The 15,598-nt window shown below is 42.7% G+C and overlaps 1 protein-coding gene across 1 annotated transcript; it reads right to left on the bottom strand.

The window, feature by feature from the left end:
• Window positions 1-1,322: 1,322 nt before the first annotated feature.
• On the bottom strand, window positions 1,323-14,839 carry LOC129099525 (WAS/WASL-interacting protein family member 1). Its single transcript, XM_054608778.1, has 8 exons — window positions 14,709-14,839; window positions 12,337-12,391; window positions 11,559-11,649; window positions 11,005-11,453; window positions 9,816-9,980; window positions 9,147-9,308; window positions 6,801-6,935; window positions 1,323-2,038 (listed from the first exon to the last, which is right to left on the bottom strand). The coding sequence occupies exons 1-8, from the start codon at window positions 14,837-14,839 to the stop codon at window positions 1,523-1,525; spliced, it is 1,704 nt and encodes a 567-aa protein (XP_054464753.1). The 3' UTR covers window positions 1,323-1,522.
• Window positions 14,840-15,598: the final 759 nt, after the last annotated feature.

Raw genomic sequence — 15,598 nt, 5'->3', positions numbered from 1 at the left:
TCCCTGGGGTTCTACTGTGAACCATTGTATATTCAAAGGGTTTCATCTAGAACCCAACCAGGGGGTTCTATCAATAACTCTTTTATATTTCAAGGGTTTCATCTAGAACCCATCTAGGGGACTCTACAGTGAACCCTTGAATATTCCATGGGTTTCATCTGGAACCAAACTAAGGGGTCTTACCTAGAACCATTCACTATGCGTTCTCTCTTAACAGCAAAGGTTTCAACAATCTTTGGAGAACTCTTCCAAAAAAGAGTTATTTGGTTGAAAATGGTTCTTAATGGAACCCTTAGCCTCAAAATGACCCCTGGAAAACCCCTTTCTTTAAAAAGGGCTTATTTAGAAGCAAATGGTTCCAGGTAGAACCTCAGCCCTCCAGGAAGAACCCGTTTTGGAACCCTTATTTCTAAGAGTGTAGCCTCTTTGTGTGTTTCAGAATGAAGGTGTGTTGGGGTTCGGTCATCACGCCTCTGTCTACAGATGTTTGTGAAATCAGAGAGCAGATGTTGATTGAAGGTTTCATTATTGCGCAAACGTTCACGAGTTATCACGTCATTGATCAGCTCTAATACGTTCGGGTCACATTGACAGTCATTTGTGAAACGTGGGACTTTAGACTTCACGTAGTTCTGCTTTAATCAGGCCAACAAATACCAGGTCACCGTGTTGGAACAAAGACCCACGATGCCGTCTGCCGGGCAACGCTCAGAGAACCTGTTTCAGATGTTTGCTCAGGGAGCGCAACGCACCGCAAATCTCTGTGACATCCGTCTACTTATATTACACAAAGAGGCGTGTGTGTTTGTGTTTGTGTGTGTGTGTGTGTGACAATAGCTAACAGTGTGCCTCATACTCCCAATATACCTACAATATTCCTTGCTACTTATATTTTCAGATGTGTGTTTGCACAATGCATGCACATACTTTTTTTATTCATATATATATATATGTATATATATATATATATATATATATATATATATATATATATATATATATATATATATATATACATATATATATATATATATATATATATATATATATATATATATATATATATATATATATATATATATATATATATATATATATATATATATATATATATATATATTAAAGTGTGTTCTTCTCAGGGTGTGAGTTCCACCACATACTCTATAGAGAGTACACATGTGTTCATATAAAAATAAAGATATTATGGAAAATGAAGCACAAACAGGTGATTATAGTCAGTGACACAGTAGGTTGAAGAATCCACTTTTCTCATCTTTTCTTTTTGTTTTTGTTAAAACATATTTGGTCCATATTTGGGCTGGATGAGGCTTAGGCTGGTTCTGAAGTACAGACCAATCAAGGGGAAGTCTTGAACCTGGATTTAGACCCTGTTTGGTACCTGATGTCATCACAAAATGGATCCTCATGATGTTTGTCTGCAGAGGGGGGCCTTGTGTCTATGTACAGCAGAGGGTCCCGTGACCCCAGTGGGTTCTGGGCCCGTTTGTCGCCTCTCGCCCAGCTACAGGCCGGTGACGTACATCTCCATCCCGTCATTGAAGGTGAAGATGGTGGTGGTGCTGGAGCTGTTGGCCCCCTGTTTCACGTCGCTGATGGTCTCATAGAAGTTCTCCCCACCGGGCGGGCCTCTAACCGGTGGAGCGGGGGGTCCTGAGCCCTGAGGTGGCGCCGGTGCTGCCTGCTGCGGCGGCGGGAGCTGAGCAGGCTGCTTCTTCCTCTTCAGGGTGGCAGAACCCCCAGCTGTGCCGTTATTGGTTCCCGCCTGCTCCCGTTTCCGGTGGGCGTCGATGGTGGCGTACGCCGGGTCGGACTCGGCGGGCGCGCACGCGGTCCAGGATCTGTCTCCTACCGGCTCGTAGCAGGGCTCCTCCTGGGATCGGGCCTGACCCTGCTGAACGCCTCGACCTCGGCCCCGCGAGCCTCCGCCGAAGGAGCGTGGGAGGGTCTTTGAGCCGTTGTTCTCCATCGGAGGTTTCTTCTTCTGGGTTTTACACACGATGGAGTAGGTGTCTGCAATCTGAGAACGCACACAGAGAGCAGATTATGGTCACGGAACAGTCCAATTATAATAATAATGATAATAATAAATGTATTTATATAGCACCTTTAAAAACCGAGTTTAGAAATTGCTTTGATAGACAAAGCAATAAAATAACAGAAAGGTCAACACTGAGGCCCAACAAAGCAAGACAAACCCCCATAAAACAGTACAATAAATAACACAGTAAAACCAATCAATACTATAGTAATGAACTAATAAATAAAATAAATAAAAATATAAAAATAAAAATAATAAAAATAATAAAAATAATAATAAAAAATAAAAAAATAATAAAAATAAATACAAAATAATAAAAATAATAAAAAAAAATAAAATAATATAGTAAAATAATTTAATAAAAGCAATAAAAAAATGAAGCATTAAAGGGACGACATCACATAAACCCAGTCTGTAAAAATAGGTTTTAAGAAGTGATTTAAACAAACTGATTCTGCAAGCCTTATTATTCCCAGAAAAAAAATGTCTATAACCACAACTGCTGTGTATATGGACCAATTCTGAAAAAAATCATGTTAGTTTAAATAAATGGAATTTAAGAAAAGGAGGCCCACTGATGAAAGTATGGTAATATTTATATATTTGCAGTATTACAAACTGGGTGTCTGAGGCGACATTCCCAGAAAAAAAAAATGCTGTGTATATGGACCAATTCTGAAAAAAACATGTTTTACATTTAAGATGTAGCCCGAGACTCCAGCCTCAACCAGGACGAAATTTTTTGTCATGCACGATTCACCAACACTAAGCACCTTGTAGGTGCAAACGTACTTGGCAATAAACCGTTTGTGATTCTGTTTAAGGATTGCCGAAGAAATCCTTAACCCTCATATGATTTTATGGACCAAACGATTAGTTGATTTAATCAATCTGTAAAACTTTGTTTTTCCAAAAAGAACCATGCATAAGCACCACTTTAAATCTTGTGTTTACCAGAAATGTGCTCATACCTCTCTTGGTAATAAGTCATTCAGCAAGAAAAAGTATTTTAATAAATGACAAATCGACTAAAGAAATTTTGGTTATCAAAACGACAAAGAGGAGCAGCCTTATCTCAACTATCACTACAAGCAGACTTCCCATATTTATGCAGCTATTTCTGTCTGCATGTCTCTCAGACATAAATGTACAATACGTGAACATGAGAAACAAAAAATGCTGCTAATTTGGTGTGAGCATGGATATCGAGGGTGTGTGTGTGTGTGTGTGTGTGTGTGTGTGTGTGTGTGTGTGTGTGTGTGTGTGTGTGCGTGTGCGTGTGCGTGTGCAGTCGTCCTCGTATGTGTGTTGACAGAGCCTGCTCTCTGCTGTAACCTGACCTATTTTGACAGGCCAGGATAAGACAGAGTAAACTGTGTTATCAGACCGTTGAGGTCTCGGCAGAGCGACAGAGTTTAGTTCTGCATTGGATGGACCTGTTAAAGTTTCACCACAACTGCTCTGGCAGCGGAACAGCCGGCCGGGTATGGTGTGAAAGATCTGGACGGCAGCCAGCTCGCCGAGTTCAGCCGTGGACTTTGCTCCTGATATCGTTTGCTTTGAATGAGGCCTGCTGTAATGTGTATATGTGCGCATGCATGCACATACTGTATCTGCATGTGTGCTCGCTGTATGAATAAGAAAAATAAAATAAAAAATAAATAAAAATAAAATAAAATAAAAATAGATTTTTTTTTTTATAAAATTAAAATAATAAAATAAATTAAATAAAATAATTTGTAAAATAAAATAATATCAATAATAAAATAGAGCCATAAAGCGACGTCATCACATACAAGCCAGCCTGTAAAAATTGGTTTTAGGAAGTGACTCAAAACAGATTACTTATTCCATGGCCGTGACCTCTGGCATTTCTGTGTCAAAATTCCACAAGGGGAGCACAAGAGCAGAGGATTGTAGGACATGGCCATGTTTACCTTCCATGTTCACACCCAGACCAGCAGCTCTGGACTCCACTGGCCCCAAGAAACATTGGCTATGCAAACTCTCTCTCCCCCACAAACACACACACACATATCAGCCTTTTTCCACTCCCAAAAAACGGAAACCTGAGAGCGCAGAGACAATGGCCATGTTTTCTGTGCGCTCTTCTCGACTTCCCTTTCATGTTGTCTTATATACCAGAAAATATAAAATAAGTAAAGTCGGAGAATTATGAGTGCAAACACAGTGACTTTTATCGTGAATATCCCTTTTCTTTCTGTGTCTCAAAGACCTTAAGTGACCCACATACCCCGCCCCCGCAAGCCTCTTGTGCGACCTTTTTGGATAAACAAAAGACCCTGGCGTATGCTACAAGTGTGTGCACACAGTGTGCAGTGTGCTGTGTGTGTGTGTGCATTTGTGCACACAGAATTTGCAGCTCTGTGCAGCAGAGGAAGGAAGTCACAAGATGATGGGGATTTCAAAACTGGGCTGCAGCTGTTGAGGAAGCCTGTGCATTGTGTGTTTTTTCATTTTCTCCTCCCCTCTGTTGCGTCTCCTCTGATTCTACTTCAGCTCTCTGCTCAGACTGAGGCTTCGAGGAGTCACTTTTAATTGTCAGCACAAAGCTGATTAATCCATGGAAACACACCAGTAAGCATGACTGAGGCATCTTTATGAATAGCAAATATGGCGCATGCTTGTAAACAGTCTGCTAGCAGTCGATATTAATCTGGTGAGACAGGCTCTGTGCAACGTGATTGGTCGGGGAAGGCAGCGCCTCCTTATAGCCACGAAGGGAGCGGAGCAGAAGGAGAGGAGGAGATTTAGGTGGGGAGTGGAAATTCTACACCTTCTGACAACTGCAACTGACAAACTCCAGAGGATATGAAGTATATTGGGCAAGTTAGGGCAACAAACAAACTCACAGATGGAAAAACACAGCGAGTGGGAGAAACAGTTTGGGGGGAAAAAAAGAGAAGAACAGGAAAGAAAGGTTGAAAGGAAGAAATCCAGATTGCAGAATGTAGTCAAGGCCGACTGCTTTGTGTACCGGTTTAATTTGCAGAGGAGGAGTTTAACTCATGAGCCAAACAGCGGGGGATTTAACCCTTTAATCTCCACATACAGCATCCAAAACTCTGTGGCTCAACACCGGCTTAGACGAGAAACTTAGCAACAGATTAAAAAACGCTGCTTTACTTAACGCTGCTGGGATGAATACAATTGTATTGGATCCTGTGAACAATACAATCACTCTCTGACTTATTAAACACAAGCTTTATCCATAAATATATCAATAAAGTTGTTGACATGGAGATAAGACTCCCCTGAGCTCGTGAAGATGATAAAGAAAAAGGAGAAGCTCAGTCAAACACAGACTAATAAAAGACAGAGGTTTATTTCAGGGACACACCTCCATCTACTCAGATCGACATGCCTTAAGTTCCCCAACTGCTTCTAACTCTCAGTATGTTATAGTATAATTCATATTCTGAGTCCAGTGGAGAGCGACCAAAGGGGGATTGAGAGTGGAGATATGTGGGGGGAGGTGGAGTCGCAGTGTGTGGAGGCAGATGTGGGGGGTTAAGTGTTGGATCTGCGAGTGCAGATTTATAGCTCAGTCTGCAGACAGTCGGACTGATCACATTATGTCTGCGAATGCTAAGACAGCTGACCTTTAACAAACATCTCTGTGAATGCAATGGGATTCTAAAAGAGGAACGAAACCCCAAAACCTAAAAGAAAAACAATGTATATGTGTATTTAACTGTGCTGTCGATGGATTCAGGTCCTTATCTTGACATTTTATTGTTAGGTCTGGGAATTCTATATATTGTTTTATAAATATGTAAAGCGACTGCCCTCTGTGGAGGTAGCTTTTGTCACCAACTAACCCCCTTGTTCAGCGCTAGTGATTAGCATTAGCGATAGGCATAAGCTAATTGAACGGGTTCCGGCCATCAAGAGCAGTAATTTAAAAAGCTAAATGAACATCATGCTGTATTGAAGAAGACTTGAAACTAGAGATTGAGACCATAAACTCATGTTTACAATGTTTACTGAGGGAATAAATCAAGAGAGAAGTAGAGTCATTTTCTCATAGACTTCTATACAACCAGAGGAGTCGCCCCCTGATGGACAGTAGAGAGAATGCAAGTTTTAAGAACCTCCCGCATTGGCCTCACTCTCCAGAACAGTTAGCAATATAAATTGATAAAAACACATTGCGCTGGTATCTTGCGCTCACAAACACCGTAGCAACAAGTTGGACAGTACTGTACGTATGACAACAGACTATCACTACAGCTTTGTTTACTGATGTGTGGAACAGCCATCTTGGATTTTGGATTTCTTTTCTTAACGTTTTAGAGCCATTTTTATTTTTTATTTCCAAGGTAGAGGCACTTCAGCCAAAACTCTGGGGTTTAGTAACCCTTTATTGATCTTCAGCCGGTCATTCTGACATCTGGACCCGTCTGGTGAGTTTGTGTGATGGAGACGGGTAGATGAGTGGGTGGGAGATATGGGTCAAGGTTCAGGCAGGGGGATGGGAGGAGGAGGGGGAGGAGGAGGAGGGGGAGGCTGAAGCCATGTAACGTAACCTCTGTTACTGGCTGTAAGCAGAAACCTCGTTTGACAGGCAGGTCACAGGGCAGCGGTGTTATGACGGCATGCAGAAATGACCCCCCCCCCAGTAAACACAGCAGTCACAAATCAGACACACACACACACACACACACACACACACACACACACACACACACACACACATACACACATATACGTGAACTACCTCCTTTGCAGTTGGGGGCGACGGGTGACCCTGCAGGCTGTCTGCGTGTAGAGGAGGCGGGTGCAAGGTGATGATGTCATCTTCCTCCGGAGGCTTCCAGATGTACTGCTCCCCGTTGCCCATGAACACGGCCTCCTGGTAAACAAGGAGCCCAAGAATCACAGTTTATGATCCAGAAGACTTTGTGCAAAACTAAATCACACAATCAAACAATGGTGCAGCGTTTTTTGAAGACATTTTGTTACACGTGAGGAAGTTTGTGCCTGACTGTGTGTGTTTTTTTTATCTATAGGTACACGTTGACTGTTGTGCATGTGTTTTAAAGAGAGAGAGAGCATTTGTTTTAAAGGTCAGAGGTCAGATTACACACTTGCACTGTTTGGATTAATGTTGACTGCTTTTATCAAATTTGTCATCACTGCTAGGGTCAAAATAATTGGCCAAACAAGGTTATGGTCATTAAAGTGACATTTGTAAAGCTTTTTTAAAAACAATTATAGATGACTCTATTTTTACAATATCCACCCATGTGGAAACACTTTATTTTTATGCTCTGAAAGGGGAACTTTCATCTCAAGATCCACACAAACGAATCAGTAAGCGACAGAGAGTGGGCGTTGGAAATGATTCCCTTCAGCTGCTTTGTGACCAGTTCCTAACTGGAATCAAATGCAACTGACAGCTAATTACATTTCATTTGTTTCTATTAAGAGTTTCCAATCAAACTGAAGTCTGCATCTTTTCCAAAACAACTACACTACAATAATTACAAACTAATTATTACTAGATGGCTTGTACTATGCAAGTGTCACAGGAATGCCGGCCCAGTTGTTGAATTTTCCACAAGAGTTAATCAGTTCCTTCTTTCGGCTGTTACCAACTTTTCCCCAAGGTTTTATGCAAATCCACTCAGCCAAAGATAACCTGATGACAGACGGCCAGATCCACTGTCAAAACATTTACCTCCACTGTTTTTTTTAGCAAAGAGTGAGGGAAGAAAATTAGAATATGTGTTTGACAAACTGATAAAAACTTCTTGAACTTGCTACATTTTACAAAAACAAGTGTTAGTTTTATGTGAACTGTTTCTGAGAAATAGAGAACTGGACTTTATAATGAAACAATAAAAAATGATTTTATTCTATAACTGCTGGTGATTGAAAACCAATTAGGAACCAATAAGAAAGAATGTAGTTCTGTGTGCACATGCGACCGAGGATGATTAAACTTTTATATGCTCCTCCTGTGCAGCGAGCATGAGTAATAGAAGCCGGGGCAGAGTAAATGACTTCAATATGTGAACATTATTTATCCCCACCCCGGCTGCTGGCTACCTGTTAGCCATTTCTAGATAGACTTGCTGATAGATTCAACAGGAGAACACACACACACACACACACACACACACACACACACACACACACACACACACACACACACACACACACACACACACACACACAGAGAGAGGCTGCTTGGCTGCCTGCCAAGCTCTTACATAATCCATCCTTCCACTCTTTATTCTGGCCGCTAACACCGTGCTGCACAGCACACTGCAAAAAAGGCAAATGGGCAGAAGAAACAGACCCACACACACACACACACATGTATGCACAAACATGCACGTACACAAACACACACACGCACACATACACCCACAACGTCAAGGGTTTAACAAGCAAAGATTAAAAGTCAGGTCAACAACTGGGCTGACATCCACGGCCAAGATTAAATTGTTTAAAGAACCTCCTCCTTAAATCCCCGACGAAAAGACAAAGTCACCTGTTTTATGCTCTGCCAAACACACACACACACACACACACACACACACACACACACACACACACACACACACACACACACACACACACACACACACACACACACACACACAGACACACACTAAACCGTACGCACATGCATGAAAAATGGACATGTGTGCCAGCAAACCCACAGGAAAGGCTGTTCACCATCCGATCATTGTTCCCTCTCAAAACTGTGGCCTTGACTGTTAATAAACACATCCACGCTGACGAATACAACTCTATTTAGTGGATTCAAATAAACGACAGAAATCTTAAAAACACTAATTAATTAGGTGGGTTGGATGGTATGTTTTATCAATCACTTATTTCAAACACATGCTGACACATACACTGACTATTTGTGATAATAATAAAGTAGAAATGTGTGGTTAAACCCCATAAAAGACATCAAGTGTCTTTTAAGGGGTTTGTTTGTGGACAGCGCCATCTGCTGGTGAACATACAGACTTACAGTTTGTGTGATTCAATGCATAAAGCTTCATTCAGATCATATTGATCCAGTGTTTGGTTTTTTCCGTACCTTTGGGAAGGAGTGCAGTTGAAACGGCTCCAGTCCTTTGCGAGGAAACTCCTGGCTGCGATGCAGAGGAGGAGGAGCCGTGGAGGGCGAGTCGCTCACACTCGATTGGCTGTCGGACTGACTGTCGGCCCCGTTGTTCTCCTTCCTGTTGGCCTTGTCGACCTTCAGGTACGATGAGACACAGGTGAAAACATCACTTTTAGTTAAAAAACACAGCTAAAAAACGTCCACATAATCCACAGTTTATTAGAAGTATTTTAAATATACGGGAAGTATTTATTAGCTGACTTTTTTTTTGCCACTAAACAAATTATGTTGCAATACTCCTCTTTTTAACCACAGCTGATCATATCAATCAGAGCACACTGGCCCACTTCTCCTCCTCCATTTCGTTACCATGGATACGTCACCTATCACATCAGCACATCTGATAAAAACATCCCATTAAATCTAATCACACAACTTTCAGACAGGACAATAAATCAGGTGATTTTATCTGTCATTCTTTGTTTGATGATGTCATGTGACAGGATAGCTGTTGAGTACAGGTCCTTTTTTTATTGACACACGGTGTACTTCTTGTTGGGTCTGGCTTAGGAAGTACATTTTTTTTTTTTAAATCCAGAAAACAAACTTATTTAACTGATAGAACTGTACGTATATTGTTACCTTTCTGAACTTGCGTATGGAGGCGTACTCAGCAGCAGTTGGCTCTTGGATGGCGAGGGAGTTGACAGAAGACAGAGGTGAACTGTTGACCCCCGTCGCTCCGTTACCTCTCCCTGTCATCGGCCCGTTGATGGCGCCGTTCCCTCTGCCGTTACCTCTGCCGCCCTGTGAGAGAAAAATAAATAAAATATTTGAAACACACAAGTTTTATCTTTTTCAAGAGATATCAGTAATAAACATATTTTTGTATACAGCTGCAGCTCCAACACTTTAAACGCAGGGACACAAGCTGATGATTCGTGATATCTACAGACAAACAAATAAATAACTGTTGTCGCTGTCACAATAAAATATTAGCTTCCGCTTGTAGATCATTTTCTGTCTGATAAATGTGATTCACAGGGTTTGTGTTGTTTGTCCCATGAGCTGCTTCACATTCAAATCACAATATACACCATGAGAAAAAATAAAGAGCTACAAACAGGTTCCTCCTGAAGGCTGGAGGTTCTACCCAAAATTATTTTCTTCTGAAGAATTTTTTTGGGATAAAAAGTAAGTTTTCAAGGATTCTTTGTGAGACTAAGGGTTCCATTAAGAACCCCTTTTCATCAAAATGGAAGAAAGAGTTCTTCAAAGATTACTAATATAAAAGCGTTCTCTATAGAACCCTGCATTCTAGATAAGGATTCTATAAAAGGGTTCTCAGTAGACCCTCCTTGATGGGGCTCTAGAAACAGGTTCTAGGTAGAGCCATCGGGCTTAGTTCAATAAAAAGGTTCCCAGTATACCCTTAAAAAAGTTTATGATAGAACCCCTGGCTGGGACTCTAGAAACAGGTTCTTGGGAGAGCCTCCCAGGGTTGGTTCTATAATGGGGCTCTTGGTAAAACCACCTTGGCAACCTTAGAAGGTAGATACAACATCCAGAGATGATTCTAGGTGGAACTATTACATCAAATGATGGTTCTCTATAGAACATCTCATAGGGTTTTTTAGGTGGAACCTTTAACAGATGTTTCTACTTATCACCCTTTGTATTGGCTTCCGGGTAAAATCCTCCAACAAGGTTCCAGATGGAACCTTTATAAAAAGTTCTACCAGGAACCAAAAAGGGTTCAGCTACGAGGAAAAGTTACCACCTTCATTCTGGGATGTGTAGTTTTTTTAGTTTTGGATGTGTGTGTACGTACATTCCCGTTCCCGTTGCGGGCTCCGTTGGCCTGAGCGGGGGGGCTTTGGGCGGCTCTGACGGAGGCCGGCGTGCTGTTGGACGACGGCGGGGGGGCGGAGGGAACCTTGGGGCCCGCCTCACCCTCACGGACCCCCACGCTCTCATACAGGCCGTCATCCAGGCAGTGCGTCGGGGTGGCGGTGTTCCGTATGCCCACCTCGGTGTAGGTGTGGTCTCTCGCCTCCCCTCCTCCTCCTCCCCCTCCTCCTCCCGCTACACCTCCACCTGCAACTCCTCCCCCTCCTCCCCCATCGCCTCCTGTCTCCCCTCCTACCCCCTGGCTGGATCCCTGGGGGCTGGTGGGGATCTGGGGGAGCTGGCGCCCGTGGGACGGCCTCAGGTCCGTCTGGGAGCGCCGACTGTGGAGGAGCAGGAGGTCCATGCTGGCCGGACGGCTCTTGCTGACAGCTGCACAGAGAGAGAGGGGGGAGGAAGAAAGCGTCAGAGGAGGAGGCAGGACTGAAACAACAGCTCAGGGTCGTAAATCAGAATATCGTCACAAACATCACTTACAGTTTCCGTTGCAGGGGAAGCGATTGATCTCGTGCAGCCTGGTGTCAGATTTGCTCATGGAGTTCAGTTTGGGGTGTCGAAGGGAACCCTGCTGTCACAAACAAACACAAGTTACAACACGTTAACACAAGGTTTAAAGTGGCCTATTATGCTTTTCCACTTTTTCCCTCTCCTTTAGTGTGTTATATGTTTATACATGTAAAATGTCTGTAGAGGGTAAAACCTGAAGTCCACGCCTAAAAGGAGTTACCCTCCCCCTCAGAAGCTCCTGAGCTGTCTGAAACGACTCCATTGAATTCTCTCCTTCACTTCCGTAACTTTATGATGTCATAATGTAACTTTATGAGGTCACAATGTTAAGGAAATGACGTAAAACTCCTTCCGGCTAGTTTGGCCCTCAAACAACAAAAGAGAGAGACGGAGCTGAAGTTTTTTGAAATGTAAAACGTTGACCAATCACAACAGAGCGGGCTAGCTGACCAATCAGAGCAGACTTTGCTTTCTGGATCGAGGAGCAAGTGCTATAACGGAGCGTTTCAGAGAGAGGGTGAGAGGAGGTGCTGCAGGACAGCCAGGATGAGAAACACAAGGAGGATTATGGGCATTAACGCATGTAAACATGTTGTAACTGTAACTGGAGATATGCACCCGGAAAATAGCATAATAGGGCCTGTTTAAAACATGCAAACGACACGTACGTTCATCTGCTTATACAACCAGCTTTTCTTTCGGGGAGAGCAGAAGGTGAAAGAGGGAGTAAAATGAAAGCATGTCTCACCATATTCACAGATGTCCCCTTCTCTCCGGCTGGCGGGTGCTTGCTCTTGCTTTTTCTTGAGCGAGGAAGGTCAACAGGAGCCGGTGGACAGAGAGAGAGAGAACAAACACAGAGCAGAGAGATACTATCAGCATCCGACTCGGGGCTCGGGGCATAAAAGTCCTCGGTAAAAAAAAAAAAAAAAAAAAAAAGAGATTGCAGCGTGACTTCAGGGACAAAGAGGAGGATGTCCTTCACTGGGAAACTTTTCTTTTCATGATAAGACCAAGAAAACACACATTTATTACTCTGCAGATTCCTCTCTGTTGATCTCACATACTGTCCTCTTCTATAAGTCACGTGCACGAACATATCTCGAGCAGTTTAACGCATCATCCCCGGAGGAGGCTGTAGCTATAGGAAACTGTTGATATGGTGAAAAGATGGAGACAAAACCTCCTGGGTGCAGGTGTGAATGTGAGAACCGTTCTACCCCTATCCACTTTTTCTCACTTTGGAGGTTTGAGGATCTGTATCACATGGAATGTGAGTTCTCACTGCTGCATAAATATCCATTTTCTGGTTTTGAAAACAGCGACAGGAATCATAGAAGTAGCATAAAAAGTAAACAGCGCTCAGCGGTGTCAGATCAACGTCACCGGAGCTTCTGTCTCCTCTAGCGAAGCCGGAACTCGATCCCATTCTCACAAACATATGGCCATCATTTCCCCAAGGAGAAACCATGAGAAGATGGAGAGAGCTCCCCTTGGAGATGTTCATAATAACACGGCACAGGAGGGGGGAGTTAAAGGGACAGTTCACCACAAAATCTAAATATTTTCATCTTACTGTTAAGGGCTATTTATTAATTTAGATTGTTTTGGTGTGAAAAGATAATAGTTCCTACATGAGAATGCATTATCTTCAGTAACCGGGTCATGATTTCTGGAAAGAGACGTGTTACATTCATTTTTTTGTTGCACTTTAAGCTCCTTTATATTGGAGTAGAAGGCAGACATGTTTATGGCAGGGATCTTCACATCTATGCAACTCACATCAAAACAATCTAGATTGATAAAAAGCATCACATGTGACAATAAAAAAAAAAATGTCATGAAGGTATCAAGATGTATAAAGAATGGCAACAGTTTTTCTTGCCAGTTTAAGACTGAGCTCTTACAAAGACATCCGCTGTGATCCTGAGGGGTATTTTTTAAAAATCAATAGCAGGAAATCAATAGCAGCAGGTGTCTCTTTCCATTTGTACATGACAGAGTGAATCTGAACTGGTGAACGGCATATATTTCATTTCTTTAGATCTTTACAGAAGTACGGGTTTCTTTTTTTTATTTCCACAACGTGAGCCGGTTTGACATTTCTCTACATCCTTATCTGTGTATCCCATGGCAACAAAGTCACAGTGCAGCCTCTGATTGGTCCCTGAGGGTTCTGAAAAAAAAAAAAGAACCACACATAGGCTTGTTCCATTGCTCTTGCCTGGCTCAGAGTCAGATCCTCTTTTTCAAAAAACGCCTGTGGTTGCTCTGACTCTGGCCCATGGTCTCCTAAATGTCCTGTAAACATAATTTCATCTGATCTGACACCATTAACATTCATTACTGCCACTCTGATCAGATCGGGGGGGATGAAAGAGATGGAGAGGACGGATGGAGGGATGAGGAAGAGAAGAAGAAGAGGCACATAAAAGAAGGAGAGGGTGATGAGAGTAATCTGGCAGCAGAGATGATAATACTTTATCTTAAAGTGCCCTATTATGCTTTTCCACTTTTTCCCTCTCCTTTAGTGTGTTATATATATGTTTATACATGTAAAAGGTCCGTAGAGTGTAAAACCTGAAGTCCACGCCTAAAAGGAGTTACCCTCCCCCTCAGAAGCTCCTGAGCTCCTGAAACGGCTCCATTGATTTCTCTCCTTCACTTCTGTAACTTTATGAGGTCACAATGTAACTTTATGAGGTCATAATGTAACTTTATGAGGTCACAATGTAACTTTATGAGCTCACAATGTAACTTTATGAGGTCACAATGTTACGGAAGTGACGTAAAACTCCTTCCGGCTAGTTTGGCCCTCAAACAACAAAAGAGAGACGGAGCTCAAGTTTTTTTAAATGTGAAAAGCTGACCAATCAGAGCAGACTTTGCTTTCTGGAGGGAGGAGCAAGCGCTACAACGGAGCGTTTCAGAGAGAGGGTGAGAAGAGGTGCTGCAGGACAGCCAGGATGAGAAACACAAGGAGGATTATGAGCATTAACGCATGTAAACATGTTGTAACTGTAACTGGAGATAAAAATATGCACCCGGAAAATAGCATAATAGGGCCTGTTTAAATTTCAGTACTTTTTCTTTCCACATCACGTGACCGTCCTCTCTCACCTTTGGCAGCCGACGCAGACGAGGACGATGAGGATGGTGACCACGAAGGCGGAGGCCGCCGCGATGGCTCCCAGCAGCAGCAGGTTTTGGTAGGTCAGAACCGATACACCCTTCGACTCGTGGTCGTCCATGACCAACCCGGCTCCCTCTCGCTCACCCTCACTCACTTCTGCTGGAGCTCAAACTCTGCCTCACGGACCCGTGGGCTCAGATTAAAAATAATAAAAAACCTGCAGAGGGAGGAAGAAAAAGAAACGAAACATGTGAGTGACATGAGAGATAAGAACAAAGTGAAGAAATGCTGCAGAGAGTGCGGGTGAGAAATGTGTGTGTGTGTGTGTGTGTGTGTGTGTGTGTGTGTGTGTGTGTGTGTGTGTGTGTGTGTGTGTGTGTGTGTGTGTGTGTGTGTGTGTGTGTGTGTGTGTGTGTGTGTGTGCTTGGTTTGCCTCTGGCTTTTTGTCACTGTCTCTTTCTGACATATCAGTTTCTATTTTTGACTCACTAGCAGCATAATGCACAGAAAATAGAACATCTTACAAGGCAGCCAGAATGAGCGTGACAAAAAAAATAAAAAGGTTTCATCACACTCTCTTTCTTTTTGTTGTTAAAAAAAGATCAAATGATAGCGTAGCATTGGTTTGACTAGCCAGAGAGATGCTTGTGTTAGTTTAACAGACAAACTCCCCAGAGTGTTGTCTCCACAGATCCACTGGCTGCTACGCTTCGTTTATTCATTCATCTCTCTCTCTCTCTCCAATCAACAGAGGCTCAAATACTCACAACAAGATGTTCAATCTTTTAAACAGTGGTGAATGTTACCACGAACAAGGAGGCGCTCTCAAGTACGTTCTACCTTTTCTGACACACAAGGGCAAATTAACCAACACACA

This window comes from Anoplopoma fimbria, chromosome 12 (assembly GCF_027596085.1).
Source record: "Anoplopoma fimbria isolate UVic2021 breed Golden Eagle Sablefish chromosome 12, Afim_UVic_2022, whole genome shotgun sequence".
Taxonomy (NCBI): Eukaryota; Metazoa; Chordata; class Actinopteri; order Perciformes; family Anoplopomatidae; genus Anoplopoma; species Anoplopoma fimbria.
This window is presented reverse-complemented; position numbering and strand designations above follow the sequence as displayed.